Source organism: Corylus avellana, chromosome ca5, assembly GCF_901000735.1.
Source record: "Corylus avellana chromosome ca5, CavTom2PMs-1.0".
Classification (NCBI taxonomy): Eukaryota; Viridiplantae; Streptophyta; class Magnoliopsida; order Fagales; family Betulaceae; genus Corylus; species Corylus avellana.
Window position 1 is genome coordinate 11,309,986 of NC_081545.1, and position 26,959 is coordinate 11,336,944.

The 26,959-nt window shown below is 34.6% G+C and overlaps 3 protein-coding genes across 5 annotated transcripts; 1 reads left to right on the forward strand and 2 right to left on the reverse strand.

Annotated features, from left to right (window-relative positions):
- The first annotated feature begins 794 nt into the window (after positions 1-794).
- LOC132181400 (nuclear cap-binding protein subunit 2) lies at positions 795-7,909 on the forward strand. 3 transcript variants are annotated; one of them, XM_059594604.1, is made up of 9 exons: positions 795-876; positions 1,070-1,119; positions 2,123-2,346; positions 4,169-4,307; positions 4,391-4,424; positions 5,711-5,818; positions 6,980-7,036; positions 7,171-7,277; positions 7,555-7,909. In XM_059594604.1, the coding sequence occupies exons 2-9, from the start codon at positions 1,102-1,104 to the stop codon at positions 7,627-7,629; spliced, it is 762 nt and encodes a 253-aa protein (XP_059450587.1). In that variant the 5' UTR covers positions 795-876; positions 1,070-1,101; the 3' UTR covers positions 7,630-7,909. The 3 variants fall into 3 exon arrangements, with proteins under 3 accessions (XP_059450587.1, XP_059450584.1, XP_059450585.1); XM_059594601.1 differs by having other exon boundaries at positions 801-876; positions 1,005-1,119; XM_059594602.1 differs by lacking the exon at positions 795-876 and having other exon boundaries at positions 917-1,119.
- Positions 7,910-9,161: 1,252 nt separating this feature from the next.
- Positions 9,162-21,357, reverse strand: LOC132181149 (uncharacterized). Its single transcript, XM_059594236.1, has 17 exons — positions 21,211-21,357; positions 20,986-21,075; positions 20,620-20,731; positions 19,693-19,720; positions 18,536-18,634; positions 18,367-18,436; positions 18,237-18,271; positions 18,045-18,119; positions 17,860-17,955; positions 13,716-13,779; positions 12,307-12,360; positions 11,742-11,827; positions 11,573-11,633; positions 11,416-11,480; positions 11,062-11,167; positions 10,561-10,649; positions 9,162-9,587 (listed from the first exon to the last, which is right to left on the reverse strand). The coding sequence occupies exons 1-17, from the start codon at positions 21,274-21,276 to the stop codon at positions 9,425-9,427; spliced, it is 1,359 nt and encodes a 452-aa protein (XP_059450219.1). The 5' UTR covers positions 21,277-21,357; the 3' UTR covers positions 9,162-9,424.
- Positions 21,358-23,238: 1,881 nt separating this feature from the next.
- Positions 23,239-24,506, reverse strand: LOC132182621 (protein E6). The gene is made up of 2 exons (XM_059595923.1): positions 24,215-24,506; positions 23,239-24,022 (listed from the first exon to the last, which is right to left on the reverse strand). Exons 1-2 carry the CDS (start codon positions 24,472-24,474, stop codon positions 23,500-23,502), a joined length of 783 nt encoding a protein of 260 aa, XP_059451906.1. The 5' UTR covers positions 24,475-24,506; the 3' UTR covers positions 23,239-23,499.
- Positions 24,507-26,959: the final 2,453 nt, after the last annotated feature.

Genomic DNA, 26,959 nt, shown 5'->3' on the forward strand with positions numbered 1-26,959 from the left:
CTTGTGGTTGTGGATGTGAACGGTATTCTGGCCTTCAGGTTGAGGAGGATGAGTGTCGGCATGAGGTTTTTTCTAATCCCAAGGTGGAGGAATAAGAGCTGCCTATGCATTAGATTGTTTGCCTAAAGTAGATCTGCTATTACAACTGAAGATTAGTAATGGATTAGCCGATGTTTGACGTTATACTTTGGACTTCAATATAAGATTTGTTTGTTATTGTTCTCTATGATGTGTAATATTTTAGCTTCGGCATGAATTTTGATTGTAAGATCTTTTGTGCTCTTGACTTTTCTATAAATAAGATCATATTGATTTTTCAAAAAGTAGCGTGTTCCAAACATTTTGAGCTAAACAAACAGATAAAATTTAATAATCCTCATCCTGAAGAAGGACACAAGACGTTGGCTAATAAAAGGAATCCAAATATATTTTGGAGAAGAATTTCTCTCGGCTGAAACTCTAACGCTAATTTGAAAGAGCAAAGACATAATGATTTTGGTTCGATACTGTAGTAAAAATTGATTGATGAAAAAAAATGTAAGAATGTTTTTTTTTTGAAAAAGTGGAAAAGTAATAATGTTTGGTATGAAAAAATGAAAAAAAATTTTGTTTTGTAGTAATTTTTAATTTAAATAATAATAAAAAGTGATGGATGAAATATAAAAACTAAAAGAATATTAGAAAAATAAAAAAGTAATATGAATATTATTAAAACAAAAACATTTACCAAACTGAACCATATATACGAAACGGTGTCGGTGTGGAGAATAAGTATAATTTAAAAAGAAGAAAAAAAGAAAAAGAAAAAAACAGTCCATTCGAGCCTAAAATCGACGTGACAACGTAGGAGAAGTTCGAAGCCACAGCAGTCGTCTGGTACTCTCTCTCTCTGAGTGTGCGTTTCATTAAAGATTTGGGGTTTTTGTGAACTAGGGTTTTGTTTTTGGTCCTATACGAAATTCAGTAATCTGATAATTATTTACAACAATATACGCGTATATTAGCGTTGTAGGTTTGTGAAAATTGTTGTGCAGATTGATAATTTGTGGAGTTGATTTTGGAATTTTAGTTGGAGCAATCTGCTTCGAGTTTCGGAGAGCGATGGCTTCTCTTTTCAAGGTAAATCTCTGCCCTGCTTTTGTTTTTGTTTCTTGGCTTTGAAAGACAATAATGCTCATAAAATGCTTAAAACTTTTCCCTATAGTAGAGCAGAAAATTTTGAACCTTTAATTGTCAGAACAATTATCATATTTTTAGTTTGTTCAAGTAAAGAGAAGTAGTGATTTGCCATATGTTTCAGAGAGTTTGTCAGTATAGCCATGTTTAAATCGTGGGTTTGTTCGGGAATTTGGACGTGATTCGTGTGGGAGTGTGAAAGGTGTTGTGTAAATTGAAGTGGGATGAGTTGAAAGTTTGTACAAAATATGTTAAGATGTATTCTGAGAGGGGCTGTGTTGTTGTGCCTTGAAATTTTTGGCCTTGTGATGGTTGTATCTTATCACATTAAGTTTGTAACTATGAATGAGGCAATTCAAAGGTGGTTAACTATACTTGCAAAACAAAAAGTGGTTGACTATTATCATAAAAAAATTAAACAAGAGTTTGGTATGGATTTGTAAGGATGAATGCAATTTGATCCATTATTGTAATGTTTTTCAATGGCTGTGCTCACATAATTGATTTCTTTATTATATATTGTAGAAAATATGAATGAGCTCATTCAAATTTTAAAGGACAACCCAAGCTGGCCCAATATATATTTTTTTTGTGCATTTTCTTTAGGTTTCTTGTTTAATATGTTTTCCTTGATTTATTTTATTATACTTGCGAGGTTTATTTTATATTTTTAAGCGCTTTTTTAAGAGGAAGAAATGAAACTTAAATTGAGCATTAACACAGCAACCCGCTCTCAAAAAATTAAAAATAAAAAGGAAACAAAAGAACATTAGTGCTTATATTGACAATAAAATATTTTTGTTTTATATATTACCAGATTATATGCATTGTTAAAAAATATAATGATGGCAAGACACTTGTGCTTTGTTTATTGCCAACTTATTACTCATTGTTTCTTCATCTGTGTATGTGACTTATCAATTATCTTATTTTGCATTACTTTTAGGATCCATCGAAGCTTTCAGCATATAGGGATCGAAGATTTCCTGGATCACAGGAGGACTTTGAACACGCACTCCTGACATCAATTACCGTTTATGTGGGGAATATGTCATTTTATTCAACAGAAGAGCAAGTTTATGAGCTCTTCTCTCGAGCTGGGGAAATTAAGAAGATAATTATGGGCTTGGATAAGAACTCAAAAACTCCTTGCGGCTTTTGTTTTGTCTTGTAAGGATTCTCTCGTCTCAATAGGTTTTAACATTTTGGATAACAGTTTAGATGGTATTCGTAGTCAATCTTCCTTGCTTTTATTTATCCTCTGCTCTAAGCATACCTGCCTTTGATGTTTTTTTTTTTTTTCTTTTTCCCTCTTTGGGCACAGACCTACCTACAGATTTATACAGACACTGGTGATGCTTTAAACATGAGGGTTCAGAGAATCTTCCATGAAAAAGACTTCTCTTGGGAAAGATGACTACTTAAGTTTAAATGCATATTTTTAACAAAGCTAATTGCAGATACATGATAAATTTGTCCCAGTCTTTGTTGTAAAATTTAAAATGAAGACTTGTGTTTCCTTTTTTCCTCTATTGAACAGTTCTTCAAAAATAAATCCTGTATAAATATGTTGAACATCAGACTTCTTTTAGATCTGATGCTCAAGAACTCTTAGTCTCATACTGAGTCTCACACCTGCTCCATATGTTGGCATTTGTGTTAAAGCCAAGGCTCCCTTTGAAATTGGAAGTGCTCTTATATACACTGGCAGTGCAGCTTGAACCACTACCATGTATGCTATTTTTTTTGTGCTATACCGTTTCTTCTGTATCTTTTCAAATTTTGTGCTTACAAAAATTTACACAAAGCTTTAGTGATTTTACAAAAAATTACAATGATTTCTTTATTTAGTTGACTGATGAATCCTGGTATTACCTATGACAGTTATTCAAATTTACTGTTTGAAGTATTCCATCTTATTAGTTATGTTGGTTACACTTTCCAAGCGATTTTCCACGGATGCTTTCATTTTGCTTGTTTTTATGCTTTCATAAGCTTTGGCTTTCTAGTCTGCCTCTCGAAAATATTCAAGTTGCTTCATGCTTCACCACTTCAAATTTCCCTTGTCACATACTTTTGACTTTTTCCGGGTAATGTTTTTGTTGTTACTGCATGCCAACCCACTTATGCAATGGTTTCTAAGAATTGAGGATAATCTGAATCGAATAGTTATAAGATAACACAGTGCTTGTCAACTTGACATGTACTTGAAACTCACATGTCCTTTCTCGAATCCACTCTGGTTTCAGTATAGTATGTAGCCATCCTATCTTCTAGTAGGTTGGGACTAGTTTGTCAAGTTACCTGTACACTGTTTTCTTGTATGCATGTTGTATCTTCAAAAGTATAGTTTGTTGATGAGCATAAATAAGTTCCCTTAGATCTTAGTTTTTTCTTTTTGTTTTATCTTGCACGGCTCCCGTGTACTAGGTCTATGCCCTTTCCTTTTCTTAATAAAGTCTTATTGCTTATTGAAAAAAATTGAAGCTAATATTTCCTTTATGTGTCCTTCCTGTTTAATCGTATTCGGGCATTAATCGTTTAATAATATATTGGTTTTCAACTAACTTTGTCTTCTTGTTCGATCTCTTCCTTCATGTATCACCCTTTATAGTTGTTTATTTCGCATCCTTTTGATAGAAGTAAACTATTTCTTAAACTCGTGTCTTTTGCAACGCAGTTCTGGAATCAATATATCAAATTGTTTATTTTATAAACTTGGATAGTGCTGATACCTGAAAAAGCTTGTACTTGCAGTGCGTTTCTATAATTTTAGTCTAGTATTGGATGGGACAAGTTGCTTGTGTTATGTTTATTTCATTGTGATTAGCTTTCCTGGCACTGTCATTTCTTGATGTGATTGTCATGAATTATATGGCTGCTTTAAATTGTTCTTAACTTATGGACTTGTGGAGAAGCTTGCATGGTTACTTGTAGCTACGTATTGATTATAACTAGATCTCTCTTTGATCATTTAGTTTGTGTTTATCAGGTACTACTCTCGAGAAGATACTGAGGATGCTGTCAAGTATATAAGTGGGACAATTCTTGATGATCGTCCTATTCGTGTGGATTTTGATTGGGGATTCCAGGAAGGCAGGCAATGGGGCCGTGGTCGAAGTGGTGGACAGGTGAGTTGTTGTCACTGCCATTTATTGCCTAAGATCCATTCTTTAACTTGCTTTAAGTTTTTGTCTTATCTTTTTTCATACAGGTGCGTGATGAATATCGTACCAATTATGATCCTGATATCCTTCTGGTGTCTAAATTTCACACATTTATAACATCTTACTCTGTGGTTTTATGTGATTATAGTGCTGATTTTTCCGGAGGTTAGAAGGGGTTAGCAACCTGTTTTATTTTGGTGTAGTTGAACTGGTTACAGTTATTAGAAGCTTTTGTTTGCTTATTTTTATGTGAAGTTAACATATTGTGCTTTTATCATTTGGTTTTTGATTCACATTATTGGAAATAGTTTTGGCTACTGAATGGTATTAGATTCTGTCCTGTGAATAGTTTTGGCTACCGAATGGTATTAGATTCTGTCAGACTGCTGTGTATAAATTGGGTGGATGTTAAAGTTTGGGTTTGATCGCAACTTGCTGACCTAAAGTCAATTAATAATTTTTTTTTTTTGATAAGTAATAACCAGTCAATTAATAATTAAGAAATGGTTGAATATTTTGGAGGAGCTTGTTATCCCGTACACGTTGTACTATTTGTAATAATAATGCTCCTTCTACTTCATCTTCTCCCTTTCAGCATCCCTTGTGGCACTTGTGCTTTGCCATCATATGGTCCTAACCCATTCCTTTTTAAGTTAACCAACATACTATTGTTCTATTTGCTTGTAGCCAAACCAGCTTTAGTTTTAACTTTTGTTCTTGTTTTTTTCTGTTACTTTTTTTTTTTTTTTTGGTTCACTTTATGGAGCCACTTTGCTTTTTCCAAATGGGGCATAAAAGTTTTACTCCTTAATTTTTCTTGGTTGTTCCTTAGGAGTTAGAATCCTACTTTCATGGAAATTCTAGAAGGTTCTACCCCCCTATTTTCTCTCTTTTTTTCTCTAAATAATACTGTACTGTGTATGTATTTCCTTTTATATTGAGGCAGATCATTTGGCCCTTAGAGTGGGTTATTTCATTCAATCCTCCCCCCTGCTCTCTCTCTCTCTCTCTCTCTCTCTCTGTCACAAAATTCCACTAGTTAAGAGTTGTGTATTGAAACAAGTCGGTGGAAGCTACCTGAAGATTGAGTTTTGATCTGACATTTAGCCTGATGATAGCTGATCAAAGATACTTCTTTCATTATTGTTTGGGATTTATGTAACACTGGATATTAGCTCTGTCAACCTAAACATAGTTGAGTTCCTCTTCAGTACTTTGTTTCTACTCTTCTAATTTGTTTGTGGTATGTCTTGCAAATTAATCTCATTTGACTTGTGGCCCCAGGGAAAGATTGTTCCACAATGCTGGCCAATTGATGCCTTTATATTTTGTTAATGTGTTCAATTAATTTCCTTAACAAGTTATACCTAGAGGCGGTTATGGAAAATTAGTTCAGAGGGAGCTGGAAGCAAGGCAGCTTGTTGATTATGGTACTGGTTCATTGGGCTCTTTCCCACCAGTTATGCCACCTCAGTGTAAGTTATTCAGAGCTATCATATATAGATCTATAGCTTATAAACAATGACCATATTTGATAGTTCCGCTTTTGTCTGCTGGAACCGCTCCACTCTTTGGCTTGTTTACTTGTATTAGCTGTACTTAGAACATTGTGGCCGCAGGTGTATTTTCAATTGGCCAACTTCATAATTTGATAAATGATACATGGGACTGAGCCTGGTGAGGTGTAATCATGGTCAATTATAGACAGGTCCCTGAGGCTGTCTTTGACCATGGGTGGTTGAGTAGATAGGTCTGGGCACATGCATGCCTGTAGTTTAAAATGCCATTGTAAATACAAGGTCAAAATTTGGCATATAAAATGCGTGTTCCTTGTCCAATTTAATTTTTATGTGATTCTTGTTCAACAATGGAAAATGGACCACAGGCGTACAAGGAGGTTCAAGCATTATCGGAAAAAGGCTAACTGGATATGGAGGAAGTGTAATGCTACATACCACACAAACATCCCTCATATATCCCACAAAGCTAATGTGGCAAGGTTTAGTAGTCCTTAGATCAATCATTGCTAAAAAAGGAAAATCCAATGGCTATTAAACCTTGCTACATAAGCTTTGTGAGATATTTATGGGATGTTTGTATAGTATGTAGCATTATTCTATGGAGGAAACATGGACTTCAGAGAAATCATTTATAGTTGTAAAATTTCAGTTGAAAAATCGTTTACCTTGTTTGGAGCACCCAGCTAGATAAATGCATTTGACCTTCTAAACATATAAATCATTCCTGAGTTGTTAAAACACTGTTTTTGAGTGCTCTGATAGATTGATGGTATTTCCTTTTCACCTACTCTCTTAACATACAAATTCTTTCTGTTTACCAACAAAACAAAATTCTGTAAGAGTTTTTCAGAAAATTTTATTGGTCCCGAACTGACTCCTTTACGTTACATGGAGTGGCATGAACCCCCATCTTACACCAACGTCACTTGGGGAGCTCTCAGATGCCATTAGATTAACTCACTGTTGCGGCTTTCTTTCTTACTTCCAAGTCAGGCACTGATACAGGGTTTGTTTATTGGGCCCCTAGAGAAGTTTTATGGCTGGCATAAAGTTCAATCTATTATGCATTTCAGTTTCTGATTCTGCTTCATCAGCCACTGACTATTAGTCCTGCAGATGGTGGTGGTGGTAGACATGGTGGAAGTCATGGTCATGTGGGTTCTTATCGTAAAGGTAATTCCTTTTTATGAACATATATCAATTATCTGATGTATCAGGTCCATGCAATTGTTTGGGACTTTTTTTTTTTGTCAGACTTGCATATGGACAGAGATTCTTCTGTTTAATTGATGTCTTTTCTGAGGCAGATTACCATCGGAAGCGACACCGAGATGATGACCGCCATGGGCATGAGGCCTCAAAGAGAGCCTCTGATCATGAATCCAGAAGAAGCTCTGATCACGAATCCAGACCGGTAAGTTCCAAATGACGCTTTTAGCCCTTTTCATCTGCATGCTTTTGTAGAATGGCTGCAACTGCCAACCTGCTGCGAACAGCACACATTATGTGAAAGTTTATTTATGCAACTGAAAAGAGGGTTACTCTGTTGCTAATTTGCTTCCATTTCATTGGATTGGCAAGAAGGCGGCAACTGTCACAGTTGTTTACATTGGTAGAGGGGCCATAGATCCCGCATGCTGTGTGATTCTGTTGCAATATTTCTTACTATTTTAATCGTTTTAATGTGACAGGAGAAGAATCCACGATTTCGTGAGAGTGGCGATTCTGATGATGACGAGGAAGATGACCGGAAACGGCGGTCTTAGCCAGATTCTTGCTACTGTATTTTGATCTATAGAATAGCATTTCTGTGCTTTGATAGCAAGAGATGTTCCCAAATTTGGTGGGGTGTTTCATGTAATGGTACAAAAACCGTAAAACAACAGATTTGGCTTTCCCTCTCCCCCTCAGAATGCCTAAAATTGCTCCCGGAATTATGCACCTTTCCAATGTCTAATGCCGGAAATCCTGCTAATGGCGGGCATTGCATCAAACTGTGAAACAACAGATTTTTCCTTTTTCTTTTGAAGTATTTTTTATTTTTTATTTTTTCCCTAAAGCTTGGTTCTTGAATTCGGGGTGGAAAAGATGAACGGGAGATGTTAAAATATAGTTGTTACCACATTCATTGTAGTACTGTTCAATGAGTAGTGCTATAAGTTTCTCTTGTGTTCCTCTAATGATGATATGGCTCTTAAAATCATCATTGGGCTTGTGATAGATCATTATTGAATTTTAATAAAATTGTAATTTTAAAAGTCATCTCATTTTTTAAAGATACAAGAGAGACTTCTAGAATTACTCATTGTGAATACATTTAAACGTATTTTACTCGACCTCACCAGCCCTTTGAAAATACTTTCTGATCACAATCGTCTTATTTATTATTTCATCATTTGCTCCCCTTACCAAAAGAAATAGGGACAAAAATGGCTTAGCGTCCAGGAAGTTGCATGACTTTTTTTTTTTTTTTTTTGGGTCTTTTAGAGATTCTTGGGGTATATCAAAAAAATAATTTATTTCGTACAATCAAATGTTATTCGTTGACTTAATAGATTTTGATAGTATGCCATGTCAAACTAATAAAATTGTGACACATGTCATATAATAAAAGTATATAAAACATAAATTATATAACTAAAAAATTAAAAACCAAAAAAATAATATAAAAAAGGGGCTCGCCAGCCCCAACCACCTCTGGGGGTAGCATACAAGCCGGCCCTTCTTATTTAATTAATTTTTTGTTTTATATTTTTGGACAAAAGTTTTTCAACCTAGTTTCGAAAAAATTTGTCAATTATTTTTTTGGTTTTATATATTATATATTGTTATTATGTGTGCAACATGTAATTTGATTGGTTTGACGTGACAAGAATTTGTGTTAATATACAAAATTTGATTATAAGGAGTAAACTATTTTTGTCTACTTAAAAACTTTTGAGTTCATTTTGATACCATAAAAGTTAATTCTAAATCAAGTAAACCACGTAAATTGACTTTATATTTTTCGCATTTAAAAATCCGGGTGCTGAATCTGATGGAGCTGGGAGTTTTTGCCAAATTTCTCCCACTCCCACAAGCCAAAATTTTCTGTTAAAGACCATGAATCTATTCACAAACACAAGAGGTTCAAATGACAATCCATTTAGGCACATTTCCACGTCTGACCTAGCTCATGGATACGGAGGCACTTCCCACTCTGTTGGAGCTAATTAGGGTTTCAGCCTAGGGAGCCTGGAACATTCATTCTGGACCTTACCCAGAAAGCCTAGCATGTATCATCCGGTCTCCGTTCAAATAAGAAGAATCTGAACTTTTTCTTTCCCATTGAAATCAAAATGAATTCTGATACAAAAGATTACACAAGTGATGATAAAATTGATGGGTCTACCTAATAAACTGTTACATGTAGAAATCTTTTACTTCTCTCGCTTTGGACTACAGTAGAAAACGGAGTCCATGAAACCATGCCTACTTTTTTGGTCATCAAGGAGATTCCAACCTCAGATAACCGTATATGCACAAGCACGTCACCCATATGCACCTGCTATATGAATTGACTCACTCAACTTCTTTGATGATTCGTTTTTTACGCAACGGATGTGTTGAAATGCTTCCCGGGGCGCTGTGAGCTTTCCTTCTCTCATCTTTCTTCCTTGCAGCATCAATCATGGTGCGTCGGAGAGCAGCAGCCTTGTATATTGGTAATGGTAGGTGTCTATGCCTGCACAACCATCATTCAACATAAAGAATATAAGTGAGAATTCATTTCTAAATATTCATCTGTCATCACTGCACAACAGATAACACTAGGAGTCTCACCTAGAGACCACAAAGTTGATAGAATTCAGAAAAATTACACTCAGGGTCTCTACCAAGCAGAAGGACCAATGCATACTTAACTTTGCAAAGCTTCTTTAACTTGAATTTAAATTAATGAGGATAATTTAATTTTGGAAACTGGTTCGTTATATTTCAAAGACAATGCATTAAATGGTATCCGTTGAAAAGTCGGATTTTCTAATGTGGACAGACAATTTGGACTAAGGGAGCATATTCATTCAAAAGCAATTTTGCTCTGGCATGCTTTAGTATCTTTCTAGGCATCAACTTTACAAAGAGCCAAAAAAAAAAACTGAGGCAAACATGTAGACGGATAACTTGATTTTGTTGTGGGACCTACATGGCAACGCTCCACATCAGCAACCATGCCAATGTCTATAAACCTAACAACTGGGCTAATTCTAACCAAGCAAACATCCAAAGAAGCCTCCTTCAAACCCCTAAAACTGATATGCTACATCAATAGTGAGCACTCATCAACTCATTCACTAATGCTTTCTTGCAAAGTTACTAAGAGCATTCATAATAGATTCCTCAAATAAAAGGTAAATTTGAGGAGAAAAATTTACTTTATTAAATTTATAGGAGCCACTTTTAAACAGAATCAAACATCAAACTCTCTATATTTTTCTCTACTTTAGTTAAATATCATTTTTTATTAGTTTTTTTATTTGTAAAATGGGTCTTTTTAAGAGTTTAGTTAAATTTTTAGAGAAAAGCTAAATGTAGAGAGCCCAATGTGAATGCTCTAATGCCCAAACATTAGTTAAAAGAACAAATCATCTTAATACCATCACTAACATTTGAAGAAACCCCATGACTATCCAAGACCAAGTGTTTGTATCTCTTCATACCTCAAAATACGTTTGACCTCTGGGAGGTGTTTGTAGCGATTCTTGAGAGCCTCATTATACTCGTGCTTTTTCTTTTCCCTTGGGAGAAGCTGCAGCATAAAAGAGAGATGATCAGAGCTACAAGAGCATTGGATTGATGTCAAAGGATCTAAACTACAGAAATTAGCTGACAAGGCAATGGAACCATTAATCTCTAAAGAATAAGAAAATAGGTTTTATCTAAAGCAGCAGAAGGCTAAGCAAGAGAACTAGCAGCAGTTGAGCAAGCAGAGGTGGGTAATAATTTGGTAAGGCTAGAACAACAAAATGTCTATTTCTGAATATCAATGCCTGACTTCACCATGTACACTTAATGTTTGAGGTGTTTTTACCTTCCATGTCTAATAGCAAGACCGTAAAAATAGAAGCATTATAGAATTTTGTGATGTTGAAATAAAATTTTATGATGTCAGAATTGAAGCCTTAAAACAGAACCGTGGATATGCAGGAAGAGATTCTTACTACTCCCAATTGTTCTGATGCTTTAGCTTTCCAAAGCCTAAGGTTGGTGTCGTCACTCCCGGAAATAAGGTAACTTGCATCACAGCTAAACTTGACGCAGAATACCCTATGTAGACAGGAAACTTTAAGTTAGAAAATGGAAACTTATACAGTAAAAATGTGCTTGTTCAACCTTCAATTAGATACCCTCAAAAGCTAAAGATCCAGCCTACAAAGGTTTCTTCGTTGAAGTGAGGGGTACATATAAAAAGTACGATATGCTTACAGAAAGCAAGTAGTGGAAATTCAATAAACCTATCAATTTATTATGAGGGGAAAAACACAAAGGTCAATAAGAATCATAACTAATATAACCTTTGCATTCTCTGTGTGTGATAGATTTCACGGCTGTGACCACCATTATACTGGAATATTCTCACCTGCAGAAAACAAAATTTAATTCAGTACTACAGCTGTCTCTATCCATTGAGTATGGGACATAAGTCATGATCTACTGCAAGAAAGAACTCACTGTTCTATCATACGATCCAGTAACAAATTCTCGACCAGTTGGAGAGTAATCAATGTCCATCCTGGGAAAATTAAATTGAGGTGTTAAAATAGATGTTCTCCAGAATGAGATAAATAATATAAAGCATAAAGAACATTTTGCTTTCAAAAGTACACAAAAGCCATCTTACACTGCAGAAACATGATCTTTGTGTACCATTCTGGCTTCATCAAGCTTTCTGGCATCATAACTATAGCAGTTGCAGTCCTCATTAGCCTGCATTGGCATGGAATGTAATCTAAGGTGGAAAAAGAATATGCTGTATATGGAGAGCACAAAGTTGATGTGTCCCTATTAATTCATGATAGATAGGCAACCCTCCACTCTTCTTATTACATGCTTTATGGAATGGTAACCATCACAAGTTGAAAAGGGGGATGGGTAAGATTTATAGACTGATAACTGTCACAAGCTGGCTGTATGATGTCAAGGTATTTCCTCCCAATTTACATTGGGAAGTGCCCTACTCTGACTGCAGATATTCACTATCAGAGATATCCCAACAACTTACTAAAGAGAGGGAGTAATGTGGCAGTTCAATTGATGACAGAGGTCCTTTTCCAACAGAAAATTGACTGCAATCTCAAGCATTTAAGAAATCCAGCAATGACGCTAAAGATAATTTGAAACCACACACTTGTACAACAAAAAAGCAAAATAATTCAAACAAAACAAGCTTCAATGCTTGTGCTTACAGCTGTGAAGTTCATTGGCTCCATTGGGTTCCAAGAAATAGAATTGGTTTTTGTCTGTAACCCAAAAAAAAAAAAAAAAAAAAAAAAAAGAAAGAAAAATAAAGGTCAGATTTGCTATAGTCAACTGTCAGATAATATAAGTTTTGGAGTTACAGAAAGAACATGTTCACTTCTCAGAAGACAAATAAAAACATCACTGAAAAGACAAAAAATATGGGCAGCTTATGAATAAGAATTACTCAGAAACTAAGTATTAAGAGGCAGGCAGCAGAAGATCACAATGGCACTTGTGAATTTTTAGACATGTTTAGACAATCTAGAATAGCATTTTTGTTTTAACCTATATATTGCACTAAACAATTTCAGAAGTCCATATGATGATCACTAAAAATAGTACTCTGCATTGCCTTAAACTCTCTCCATCCCATATTGGGTGTCCTTGTTAAAAAAATTCAACTTTTAAGGAGATACAATTTAAGGCATTGACTTTGAAATAAAAGGTTATCAATTCCTAAAATTACCCTGTTTAACTAAAACTCATAGAAAGCAAATAAAAAAGAAGTATTTACTTTTCAATAAAGTTTGCATCACATGGCATCTCCTCAAATTTTTTGTATTTCTTATATTATTATCTAGAATAGTATTTAATTACATACAAATATTAGATTATTAATTCTATTTGAAAGTATCGCATTTATATCAATTAAGTTACAACATAATACAATTATTTATTATCATTGTCAATTCCATTCTAAGTGATTTTGCAGCTAAACTTAAATTTTTCTATACATTAGTTTTGCAACTATTTGTTACATTGAAAATTCTAATTTTCTATTCATCAAATAAGGCAATAAAATATACCTCAAGATATATTTTGAGCAAAACATTTGAACCTTTCATTTCTCTTTTAGGTTTGATGTTTTTGTTAATTATTACTTTAACTTTAACTTTCTCTCTCTCTTATTTTATTTTATTTTATTTTGATAAGTAATTATTACTTTAGCATTCTCATAATGATAATTTTGCTTGCTCTACAACTATGCAATTTTTTTAAGCAAGATACGCATGCTTCTGACCCTTCCCGGATGCATTATTAGGGTTTGGCTTCCAGCCAACCTGGCCCAATTATGTCCTTCTATTGAAAAGCCCCAAAAACCTACGCATGTTTACAGCAATAAAAACGCCTTCAAAATCCATAAATGATTAACATTAACACCATCAAACAATCAAGGAGCAAGAATAAGTCAATTGACAATTTCTGTAAGGCTTCATATTCAATAACATAATTGGAGAATTCAACAGATATGTGTTGAATTACTAACTTCACAACATTATTATTGAAGTTTCAAGAAGAAAAAGAAAAGTCTAAGAACTATGTGATATAACTCATGGTAATGTGCCAATAATACCTGCATAATCAGTTTCCTTGTTGGGGATGACATGCGCAAATCATATAGTGTTATGCTCCGGTCACTATACAAAGAAAGAAAAACAACAAATGAATTACATATTTTGATTTTGAATTCTGAAAAGAACCACAAATATAAAGAACATGAATCGATCAAATAACACACAGATAATATAGTTTTTAGCATCCACCACTATATTTAAAGTGAAATTTATTAAAAAATTTGCTTCAAAGTAAACATACAAATAACATCCACAGATCATTTGCCATGCAGTACATCTTGCATCCATGCCAGGGTATTATATCCATAGTTGTTCTTAGATAAATTTGAAGTCATTCAAAAAGAAGAGAAAAAGAAAAAGAGAAAGAAAGTACTAGAATGAACACATATAAGTAGCTCATATGTACAGTGATTTACACTGAAGCAAGAATTGAATGGCCAACAATTTTCACTATTAGCCTATGAGAAATTCTACACACTTTCAAGTGCTTACTCCCAAGTGCACACTCCTAATGTGGTAGTGATACGGGAGGAGCGAGCAAACGCCAAGTCAAGAAAGGAAATCGAAAATCACCTTTGGATTTCCTATTTCATGATAAATGAAGTACTAACTTTCAGGAATCTCTCCAAGCAAGGATTATCCTAGTACTTCATGATACATGAAGTACTAACTTTCAGGAATCTCTACAAGCAAGGATTATCCTAGGTCGAGTTTTAGCTGCTATTTATCACTTCCTTCACTAACGAGTAAATTAACAAATTGGTTAGGTACATACTATTCCACTCCCTTTACTAACTAGCAAATTAACTTGTTGGTCAGATACAGATTACTTACCACAAGATTATTGCCTGCACCTGTGAAAAAGAGCTGAACATACAGGGGTTATATCCTATTATTCAATTAGTAACCTAGTCTCCAATTGTGGAACACTCAAGAGATCCAATACTTCAAAGCATATAAAGAAGATCTGCCCCTGTACAGTACAACACAAGTCTTGTTCTGCTTATTTTAGGAATTGAAATGACCTAGTAGGTTGATGCAGGTTGCATCACGAAAGATTACATATTTACCTGTGAGTGAAACAAGCTAAAATAAAGCAATTGACTAATGCCATTCGTGGACCATTCGAAATTACCAAAGATCATTTGAAAGCCATTTAAAAGGTCTATGTGCAAGAACATTCTTACTTTGTTCTCACACTAGCTTCAAACTAGGTATTATGGAACCCTTGGGATGGACCTACTTCAAACGCCATATCATATGGCTATTTGATCAAAGCATTTTAGAACTCCCTGGATGGATATTGTTTGAAACACCATCTGAACAAAACAGATATGGGATTCTTAGGAAGGATAACACCTGAAGAACCGTTCGAATGCCACTTTGAATGTCATATTAGATTGGCAAATTTAAAGTCATTTTTTACTTAGGATTTTGTTTAAGGTTCTCTTTTTTTAATCTAATAACATGTAGACTGTTAGAAGTGTTAGGGTTTGAGTCATTATTGGGGGTAGTTTAGTCTTTATGGTATTTCCCTAATCCTATATAATACAAGGCTATTGTATTATTCAACAATTTTTTTTTCTTCAAAAAAAAAAAAAAAGCACAACCATGGACATCTTCTTTCAGGGCACTGCCCATGTGGGCTTAGCCACATGGGCAGTGCAGCCACCAGAACAATACTCACGAAAAAAACATAACAAATAGAGCGAAAAACAACTTCTACAAACAAAGGGCCAAGGATTCAAACCCTAAGGTTATGATACCATGTTAAAGTTTGTATGAACAGTTTAGACACAAAAAGTAGAGGCTATTGTATTATTCAACTTATGTTAACCTAATACAAGCATCCTATTATATAGGATTAGGGAAATACCATAAAGACTAAACTACCCCCAAAACTCTAATGACTCAAACCCTAACACTTCTAACATAGACCAAACACAAGAGTGGTCTTTTCATAATTTGCTTTATTTAGGGTTTTTTGATAAGTATAATTCGCTTTATTTAGGGTTCTGCTTAGAGTTTTCTTCATACAATAATATATAGCCCTCACACAAAGATAATTGACTGAGTTTTGGAATAAAATTTTAAGAGAGTTACTCTTTGTTTCCAACCCTTAGTATTCCTAAATCCTAAGTAATCAACAAGTGTTGATACCTTCAACCTTGGCATCCTAGGAAAAATGACATGCTTGGAGAAGGCTTTTTCTTTTGGTTATCATGTGCGAATCAACAAATTAAAGCAAAGTTTCTATTTTCTTGCAAACACTGTTTATCCTATAGACGTTTAGTTGCTATCAAAGCCTGCACCCTTTCCTGCACCATGCCACCAAGGAGATGCATCAACGATTGGTAAAGCCATTGCGGAAGAAGTCTATGAATGAGACAACAATGCAAGCATAGTACAAGAAGTTGTTAAAATAGCAAACGCTATGCAACATCAATGATCAGCCCCCAAAGCATTTATGGAGGAGGTCATAGATGATCAAGTGGAGAATGCTTCCGCTTGGAATCGGGTTTAAAAATTTGCTATACCCATAATCTAAGAGAGCTTACAACCAGAATAATTTATAGATTGGCTCAATGCAAAGTAGAGATCATGGACTTCAAGAAGGTGCTTGATGCTAACAAAGGGATTACCTTGTGACAATTCGAAGTAGAGCCACTACATGACAACTACAAAACAGTGACTCAAGTGAGGTAAGGCAGGAGAAAAAGATTTTTGTGAAGGTAAAAAATTAATTTTGGGGGGTCCATCTCATAAAAAACATCAAATTTAAAGGATATTTTAAACTTTTTGGGGGATTTAATAAATTTTTCCAAAGGGTGGCTCCTCCCTTGAGGTAAGGGAAGAAGAAGATTAACTCATGGAAAAAGTTGAAGAAGCACATATGTGCTGCATCTTTGCCCCACAACTATACGCAGTTGCTGAACCAAAATCTCCAAATCTACACCAAGGGCACACTCGGTCAATTATTACAGCCTCAAGTTCTACTAATCAATAACTCATACTGATGTAGCTGAAACAAAAGATCAGTTGGTTTCAATAATATTAGAGGTATGCAACAACAATTTCAGGATACTCTCAATTTTTATCAAATCCCTAGTCTGTCTGAGGTGTATCAACAAGCTTTACTTAATGAAACAACTAACTAGGAGGTCAAGCAGGGCTAACTAGGGTGGAAGCAACAATAATAATCACAAAGGAGCATATTCTATAGCCCAAACCCATGCTGCCAACCCACAGCCAACATTGGGAAAACAACCTGGGCAACAACTATTATTGGGGATCCGTTGCTTCAAATGTGGCAAGTCAGGCCATGGGATGACATTTTTGTTATACGCCATAAGCCTTTTTCCCACATCTATCCTCATTTTCATAATTGGGCCTTATGCAGCCCTTTGGCAATTATCTAGTGTTCCGATGAGTCTTTTCTTACAGAAGAAGCACCTTATGCAAATTGTTAACATGTAGCAGCTGATTATTAAGTTTTTTATGCGTTACTTACCTGAAATTATATTTGACACAAGTTGGCTTACCAGTCACCTAAATGTGTGAGAACCCATAAATGAACTGAAAAATTAAAACCCAACTAAACCCCAATTTGGTCAGGTTGGAATAATGCTCAGATTACCCAAAACTAAGTTGCATCCCTACTCCATTAGGTTTCATTTACTACCATTAGTTGAAGAATGACAAGACCCAAGTACTTTTCCCCAAGTTTCATCAAGTTAATTTCTATATGAAGATTTACTTATCAAAACAAAATTTCTATATGAAGATTTTCAATGTAAAACATATTCTATGTTTTAGGAATAAAAGTAAGTCAAATTTGGGGGTAAAAAATGGATATGTAGTCATTTTTCAACTTCCATTGTTTGTAGCTCACACACTTGTGAGGATCAGTAAATAGTATGTTTGGTCATCTTTTGTATACTCCCTTTGTACCTGGAAGCGCCTTACGCTTTTTAATGATATCTTCATTACTTATGAAAAAAAAAAAGAAGTAAATATTGTATAACTTCCTCTAAATAAAATATGAACCATGGAATATAGATTACAATGAACATGGATTAAGATTTATATCTTATATCCATATCATCAATCACAAATTGTTAACCTAGAAGTTAACAAGCATACCTGCCTGACGTTGCCAAGAGGTTTGGTTCTCCAGGATTGAATCGCACAGATATGACAGTGTCTGATCCCCATTCAAAACTCCTTACAGGTTGAGACCTAGTTACAAGAGGCAAATTTTCAAAATATAATTGGAAAATTGCACCTTGGATAAAAGAAAAAAATAATAAAGAAGTTGAGAACTATACCTATTTTGATTCCATATATCCACTTGTGCACCAGCTGTGGCAAAGTAGCCACCATCCCATTGGTGGTCAACAGCCCTGAAAATTACAAAGTAAGGCTCGAGAGAGGAAAAAAGAAAGAAAGAAAAGCTCTTGAAAATATATCACAATGAAAAATGAAGACATATTCTTGACAAGTCACGATGAAAACCTCACCAAAATGCATTCTTCCAAACATAAACGTCCAGTGGCTGTAAACAATGAATCATAATTTGTTCAGGAAGGTATGAAAAGAGTATAAAACACACTAAATTCAAAAACATCAAACTAAATCTGGTTTAACTACCTTCACAGAATTATTAGATGAGTCATCTGACTCCTTAAGAGTAGCAATAGGAACATTCCAAAGCCTGACGCTGAAAAACAATGTCCAAATTCACCAAGTAACTATATGTACAAATCGACTAAAGCTCCATCTTCAAAAATTGAAATTAAATCTAGCTATTGTGCCTTACGTGCAATCAGTGCCACATGATACAAGGATACGTCCATCTGTAGATGCTGTCAGACCTCGTACAGCACCTCGGTGACCAAGAAACTGACAAACTGTTCGCCTTTGTAATCAAATTTTAAACTTAAATGTCAATAAATCGCAAGACTTGGTGCATCAGTAAAGGAACACAGAACTAAAAATAGTTTATTAAATAAAATAAAAAAACTAAATTAGCAATTCCATGGACCTTGCAGTCTATTTTACATGTACAGAAACGGAAGAAATGTCACCATTTTTCAGGATCACATGCACAACTAAGGCCTATATGGTCTCAGCCTGACCCAACCCTAGCTGATTTGTTATTGTATCTTTACGATTTTGGTTTTTTCTTGCTCCTCTTCAATAAGAATGGGAATTATCTACTGCATACACAATTATATGCATCCAAAATAACAAAAAATACAGTTGTGTTTCTCAATTAATTACTCAAGAGTGATTCACAAGGGATCAATAAAGGAGACTGAACCAGAATACAGACAGAAAACTTGCCAGACCAATTTAAATACAGGCATCAAAGTGTTTGGTCAGGTCAGATTAAAAGAAATTGCAATCCATTGTATATGATTTAAAGAATTGAAACAATGTTTGCCTTTCTATATCAAAATATCAATTAGATAAGCACTAAGTATCCAAATACAATTTCACAGTTTCCAGAAGAAATCTCTAAAATAATTAGAAAAAGTTGAAGATAAAGGTGGCTTTAGGGTAAGTTTGGTTTACCAGTTTGAGAACGCGATTTTTAAAAAACGCAGTTAAATGTTTGGTAAAATTGCGGTTAAGTCTTTAAAATCGTGCGTTTTCAAAACAAATCCCCTTACCTATGATTTGAATACGTGGATTTTTCCACATTTCCAAACCACCAATTTTTTCAAATGTACTTCTAAACATACACTTTTCGCTATTTTGTTTAAAAATACACTTTTGGGACATGAAATCGCAAGGCCAAATAGACTCTTAGTAGCAAATCAATTAACATATGCTAATGCGTGCATAGATATGTGCATGCATGTAAAATATAACATTTACACATTCAGAATGAAATGAAAAGGGAGCCTAGAATCTAGATCATAATTGATCTATAAAATTCACGAAATTCAAGTTCAGTGCTTAATGAGTTACCTGGAAGCAATATCCCATAGCCGAATATCTACAAAACAATCAAAAAAGGAAAGAAGTTACGAGTTATATGCACTATATTGGGCAAAGCTCCAATAAAGAAAGCAGATGAGAACATAATAATACGTAACAAACTCAGGCCAACAGAAAACTTGCTAACCATTGATTAGGCAACCCATTTTGGAGTTTGTTTTATGCCCCATGATTAGAACACGCTAATGTAAGCAATGCAGTGCAAAACAAGCTAAACTTATGACACTTCATTATAAGACATCGATTACTAGGAACACCAAACTTATAAAACTAGAAGTTCCTTATTCTCCAAACTCAAAAATCTCTAAAAATTTCTGAGAAAATTTAGAATACAAAAAATAATTTAAATATTATAATATATGTTTCTTCCCTTAAAAATCACCCAAATTTCAAGTCTGTATCTTAAACATTTTGCAAGTTTGGGTCTCTTGTGGGGGCTCCCTATGAGCTTAGGGTTTTTCTTGGGCGATTCTTGGCGCTCGCTTCTACCTTGTGTAATTGTGTTGTGCCCTTTTGGGTTTTTTGATATATACATTTTTACTTATCAAAAAAAAAAAAAAAAAACATTTTGCAAGTCCAATTGGTCTATATTTTCCTAAAGGCTTCATTTTGGTCTTTTTCTCTTTCACAGTCTAGTGGTGTTATGGGTACAGGAAAACAATTAGGATGAAGCTTTTTGAAGAACATACAGACTAGTTTTGACATGTGAAATTTTGAAGGGAAGAACTTGAAATTTGGATAATTTTCAGGTATTAAACATATGCTGTATCCTAATTTGGATTTAAAGAATAACAGAATGAACCAAACAAAGAGAATGTTATCTAACATTATCAATCACTCATATATTTCACAAGGTTCAATAAGTATTGGCTTAACAACAAATAAAAAGTAAAGTACCTCCATCCATTGAACCAGAAAATATTCCTCTCAAATGATTCGGGTTCTTTGCCATACACGAAACCGCATCCATATGCCCATCCATTGCTCCGAGAAACGGCCTTGCAAAAATCTAACCCACCCCAAAAAAAAAAAAAAAAAAAAATTAAACAAACAAACAATTTGCCCACGTTAAACACACTAAACCCCACATCCTCATCCAAACACAAAAAGAATCCAATTCAAAACCCAAATGCCCAAAACCAAAAACCAGCACAATGGCGTTGAATGTCGCATACACGAAAAAGAAAAACAGTGAAATTGAACACCCAAATCTCCAAAATTATCAAACAAAATCAAAACAATTTGATTGGAATGTAAAACCACCTTGTCTAATTTGGCGGAGTTAAGAGCTCGCACGTACTCCACCGCCTTTTCTTGGGGCCGAAGGTTCGGGTCATAGTTCCGGAACACCCTCTAATCAAATTCAAACAAGAAAAGTTCATTTTTTACACAGAGAGAGAAGGTAAAAGAGAGCAAATTTTGAGCCCAGATAACAAATATTTCGCAGAGAGAGAGAGAGAGAGAGAGAGAGAGAGAGGGAGATGTGACCTGGAGATCTTTGCTTCGTTCTCGAGTGAATTCGTCGGTGGAGCGTGAAATTACTTTGACCTTCATTGTGTCTCGCGGACAGACGGAGGAAGCAGAATGATCAGTTTGCAGAGAAAAACCCTGAGAGGGTGACTTCGTTTACAGAGAACAAACGTTGCTAAAACCCTATACATTGGACCGGGTCGGTTTAGGGAAAACTCAGCTCAACCCAATCCTAGCTCTCTTTTGGGCCGGGTCGGAGAGGGTGATTTTGTTTACAGAGAGAACGAACGTTGCTAAAACCCTATACATTGGGCGGGGTCGGTTTAGGGGAAACTCAGCCCAACCCAATCCTGTCTCTCTATTGGGCTGCCACCCTGATAACATTCTTGTTAGAGCACTCGCAGCTGCGCGCAGTTTTCTTTTGATTTTTCCTAAGTTTAGAGTACAAAACTATTTTTTTGCTTCCCTATGAAAATATATTTCACAATAGCTTTCATTACATTTTCCTATACCATTAAAATATTATTTCTTTACAAAATATAAGTTATCTACCTACCCTCATTTTTTTTTTTTTTTTTCACAAAATTTCAACACAATCCCCAATTAAAGACAAAAATATGAAAAATAAGAAATGAAAGATGAAGGAAAAAAATGTTTATATTAAAATAATGTATAAGGAATCATTTTTTGTTTCCTACACATTGAGAAACATTGTAACAACAATTGATGGTTGGTTAAATATAGAGAATCTGATGTGAGAAATAAAATGGCATATTATAAGGCATTTGCTACTAGTTCTCTTAGGCGAAATGAATTAAAGTGGACTGTCAACATAGGCAGAACGCCGGGACTAGGTAATAGGTTTAACTTTGGCCTTTGGGGGAGAGAGCATTCTTCCTCTAAGTTTTTAAAATTGTCACTGAAGTTTATGGCTTTTTTTATTAAAAAAAAAATTATATTTTATTTTATATATATATATATCTCCTCTAAAATTAATTTTCTAATTCTCAATTTTTTTTCCACCATTAAAAGTCTAGTTTATCCCTTTGTTGTAACTTGTAAGTGTCTACATTATGTTTCTAAGGATTCGTTTGTTTCAACATAAAATGATTTCTGAAAAAATAATTTTCTTATTTTTTGGTGTTTGATGCGATGTAAAATAATAGTTTCCATTTGACCGAAAATTCTTCTTTAATTTTCAAAAAATGCTTTCTATTTTTGAAAACCATAAAGCATTTTTCGAGTTTGAGTATCTCATTCTCAAATCAATAGACTCAACCGAAAAGTTGTTGGGACTCGCCCAAGACCTTACTGGGACCTGCCCAAGACCTAATCGGAACTTGCTCGAGACCTATTCTGGACCTATTTGAGACTCCGTCAGGACTCTGCCAGGACCCAATCGAGACCTGACCGGGATCCCACCGGGACCCGTCCGAGATATCTTAGACAGGTCCCGATCGGGCCCCGTGCGTGTCACAGGCGGGTCTTGACCGGGTCCCCAATTGGTCCTAATCACGTCCCAACGGGACTTGGTTAGGACACTTCCAAGACCTGATCAGGATATTTTCTTAATTTAGAGTTTAATATCATTGAATATATATATATATAAAATTGTGATTTTTCTTATGCGGCAAACACCGTAAATGTTTTTCAGGAAATCATTTTTTCAGTCATTTTCTGATGAAAAATATTTTACATCGAAACAATTATTACCAATTTAGACAGGTAATGTGACAGATTTCATATATGGAATAATCCATTTACCCAAGTAAATTTTGGGGTGATAGACTCCATATAGGACCTACCTACTCGAGTAAGTGGTCGGATAACTCAAAATTTATTTAGACAAATAAATCTCATATAGACTCTCTCGTATTATTTGTCCAAATGATTAATTAGCAATTAGGCATGTAATTGTTGTGGATCTCATGGATTTCAACAACTGGCCTCTTTCTGCCAAACTTTGGTGCTTACTGGCGATCGATGTGTGCATCCATTACTGACTTTTGGGTTAAAATCTATCAATCTCATTGGATTAATTCAGTCTTCATCAAAAGCAAAAGCACCGTTCATAAAATTTCAACCAAATAAGCACAAATTAAAGGATAATCTCCCATCCTTTTTTAAATCTGCAAGGGATAAAATCTGTGCAAAAAATGAAAAATGAAACTTGAAGATCATGACACATAAAAATCCACCATAATATAGTTTTGTTTTTGCCTTTAAATTACACCAGGTCCCTCCCCTCAACTCTGATCTCTCTCTCTCCCTCTCTATATATCTATGCGTTGACCATGGGTCAAACTTTTATGGCTCAAACTCCTCTTGGTTCTCCTCCTGCTTCTCGTACTCTTCCATGGAGTTGAACTCATTTGGATACATACTATTTACATAGTAGCCTTCATTTTTGGTGGTCTCCTTCCTTGTCTCGTACCCATTAAGATTGTTATTCTCATTGTTAACATGAAAATAATACTTCCCATTCTCCAAGAACCTCGTATCACTCATCCCTTGCCTCTCTGTCTGGTAGCCATTGTTGTTGTAGTTGTTGGAGTAGTAGCCATTGTTGTTGTAGTTGTTGGAGTAGCCGTTGCTGTTGTAGTTGGGTGTGTAGCCATTGTTGTTATTGTTGTTGTTGCTGTTGTAGCCATTGTTGTTGTAATTGTTGCTGTTCTCATTGCTATTGTACAAGTTTGTTTTCGGATAGCCCGTCTCAAATCTTTTGCCGCTAAGCTCTCCGGTCAGAAATTCATCTTCAAACTTGGTGGGGGTGGCAGGTGTCTCTTTTGTTGGAGTGAATTCGCTAGAGCCACCACCGTAAAGTCCATACCTGTAATTAGAATATAAAATTAAATAATTAAATTCAACCCTTCTTATTAGCTTAAATTTTAAAATAAATGATAATTTAACATAGTATCATAGCAGAAATCTTGAATTCAAACTCTAGTTTTGCCGTTCAGAGTTTGAATTCATCTTTTCCTATCAACTTAAGCTCAAGAAATAAGTAGTAGTTTAACAATACCCATTTTCACTTTCGGAGAAAGTTGGTGTTGGTGCTGGTGCTAATACTGCTTCTTCTGGTGCTGGTGCTGATGCTGGTGTTGGTGCCGGTGCCGGTGTACGAGCTTCAAAAATGGGGACTTGGGGTTCTTCGACATTGTTGTTATTGGCATTAGAATGGGTGAACTTGCTAAAGAACCTGCTTTCTCTAGCTTGAATTTGCAGAGAAGTGAAGAGCACTATAAACAAGAAGACAGAGAGATGCTTAGCAAAGGTAGCCATTAGGGAGAAAATAGACTCTAGCTATCGATGAAATTTTCATGTTCCCAACTGATCCCTTTATAGATCCATCTTCTCTATGCGGGTAATTATGCGGGGATTGAGGAAAGGCAAGCACTGTGGGGTAGGGAATATAATGGAATACAGTGCACGCTGCATGTGCATTTCATGAAAATGTCTAACAAGGGGGCACCTAATTATCTTTACTAAAAGAACAAGAAACACATCAAGAATGTTCATCTCTGAGAGTCCTGGTCAAAAGGGTTGCTTTTCCTCTGTTTTACTTTTTATTTATTATTATTTTTTTAAAAAAATTTACAAAAGACCCTTAAATTACCACGTGATTTGAAAAAACCTCCCTAAATTTTAAAACTTCTTAATTTCACCCCTGAACTTTCAATATAATGTAATCTACCTCCTTCGGTCAGTTTTTAGACGTTAAAAGTGATGAAACGGCCTTTATACCCTTGAAACTTTTAAAAATTTTCAAATTTACCTTTAATTTCGAATGGAAAATAAAATTAAAAACAAAAACAAAAATTGAAGGATAATTTGGTCTTTTAAGTGATTTTCGTTAGCTTTAATGGTAAAAATTGACGGAGATGAATCAATTGCATCAAATTGAAAGTTCATTGGGTGAAATTGAGAGTTTTTAAAATTTGGGAGGATCTTTTCAAAAGGCGTTATAGTTAAGGGGTCCTAAGTGGAGTTATTTTTTTATTTTTTAGCCACGAAAACAGACACCTCTATCTTTTGCTGTCTGAAATTAAGGATGGGGACCCTAGCCTCAGTCCTTCAGCAGTTTTGAGTTGGTTAGCCATCTCCCAGAAAGTAAAAGAGAAAAGCAGTCAAAAAAGAAAATGAAAGAGAATAAAAAAAGAAAAAAAAGTAAATTAGGAAATTCAGAATGATACAAGGTGAGAAATCCCTTTGAAAAAAATTCTATTAAAAAATGGTGCTGTGGCTTACTTTATGACATTTGCAATACTTGCTTCTGGATTCTGGTAATCTATTTGGATACAAGAAAGTAGTAGTTTTCATTCTTATTTATTTTGCTATTTTGTTATTTTTTTTGTTATTTTTTTTTTTTATTGTTTGGATTGAATTTCCTGGAGATATATTCTAGGAGAAAATTCACTTTAGCCCCTTAAAATTTTAGGGGTTTTTCAATTTGAACCCTAATGTTTAAAATTTGGCAAGATACCCCTAATGTTTCAAAAAATTTCAATTCAGACCTCCCGTTACTAATTTTCGTCTAATTGGACGGAATTCATCCCACGTGCGTCTCACATGGGATTTTGATGCACTCTATTCTAATTTTGCCTTCATTAAAACCTATGAAATAACATAATTACCCTCATTAAAACCTATGAAATTGAGGGTAATTACGTAATTTCATAGGTTTTAATGAGGAAAAAATTGGAATAGAGGGCATCAAATTTTCATGTGAGACGCACGTGAGATGATTTTCATCCAATTAGAAGAAAATTAGTAACGGAGCGTCTAAATTGAAAATTTTTGAAACATTAAGGTGTATATTATCAATTTTTAAACATTGTGGTTCGAATTGAAAAACTACTGAAACTTCATGAGTAAAGTGAATTTAACCATATATTCTATATAGATTTGCCATCCAACAAAGGTCTAAAGAAATTGTCCAAACTCAATCTATTAAATTGAGATGTGTCTGAAATACATGTGATTCTCACATTCATTTTTAATAAGTGAGAATCACATTCATTTTGGACACATGTAATAAATTTTCCAACCCATTTTATAAGAAACTTTGTCCCCCATTTATTTATGAGAAAACAAAGAAAAAATAAATTCCAATTTCCAAACAACAAAATGAAAAGGTAGAGTTTGTTTTATGACGTATCATTACTTAAAGGCTTGGTTGTTACTACTCCTTGATTACTTTTGTGAGTAATCTTGAAGGAATTCTTTCTTTTGGGGCAGCGTAATCACCGGAATGGTTGAAAAGAAAAAGAGATTCCTAAGATTTCAAATTATTATTGTCCCTTATTTACATAAAAATAAAATAAAAAATAAACGATTATGATTGTCCCCATTTTGTTTGGTGAACATTTGACTTTAGATTGGAAGTCTGCTCCTGAAAAAGAGGCGAAATTGTGACAAAAAAAAAAGAAAAAAAAAAAACCACTATTGTGGGCTTGAGTTGGAGGGCCCAGCCATGAAAAAGAAATTTATATCTTTTTGAGTGCGAGAAAGTTCACGTACCCTTCAAACTACCACCTATTTAACAATGTCTTCCTTAAATTTTCAATTGCGACAATGTCATTCTTAAACTTTCAATTATGACAATGTCTACCCCAAACTACCAAAACATTGTCAATGTCTCATCCAATAATGAAACTACCCTTAGTAAAATAAAAACAAAAATACTAAAATTTATAGAAAAAACTTAAAACTTTCAAAAAAAAAAAAATCCCGAGGAGTGGCCAATTTTTGTTTTGTTTTTTTTTTT

Bases quoted from the DNA above. Each gene is read 5' to 3' on its own strand.
- LOC132181400 (XM_059594604.1), top strand. The intron at 2,347-4,168 runs GTAAGGATTCTC...TGTGTTTATCAG, and splicing joins TGCGGCTTTTGTTTTGTCTT to GTACTACTCTCGAGAAGATA. The intron at 4,308-4,390 runs GTGAGTTGTTGT...TTTTTCATACAG, and splicing joins GTGGTCGAAGTGGTGGACAG to GTGCGTGATGAATATCGTAC.
- LOC132181149 (XM_059594236.1), bottom strand. From the start codon at position 21,276: ATGAAGGTCAAAGTAATTTCACGCTCCACCGACGAATTCACTCGAGAA. The intron at 18,120-18,236 runs GTGAGGTTTTCA...TGTAATTTTCAG, and splicing joins GTTTGGAAGAATGCATTTTG to GGCTGTTGACCACCAATGGG. The intron at 11,481-11,572 runs GTGAGTTCTTTC...TGTTTTCTGCAG, and splicing joins CTGGATCGTATGATAGAACA to GTGAGAATATTCCAGTATAA.
- LOC132182621 (XM_059595923.1), bottom strand. From the start codon at position 24,474: ATGGCTACCTTTGCTAAGCATCTCTCTGTCTTCTTGTTTATAGTGCTC. The intron at 24,023-24,214 runs GTATTGTTAAAC...TTCTAATTACAG, and splicing joins TTCTCCGAAAGTGAAAATGG to GTATGGACTTTACGGTGGTG.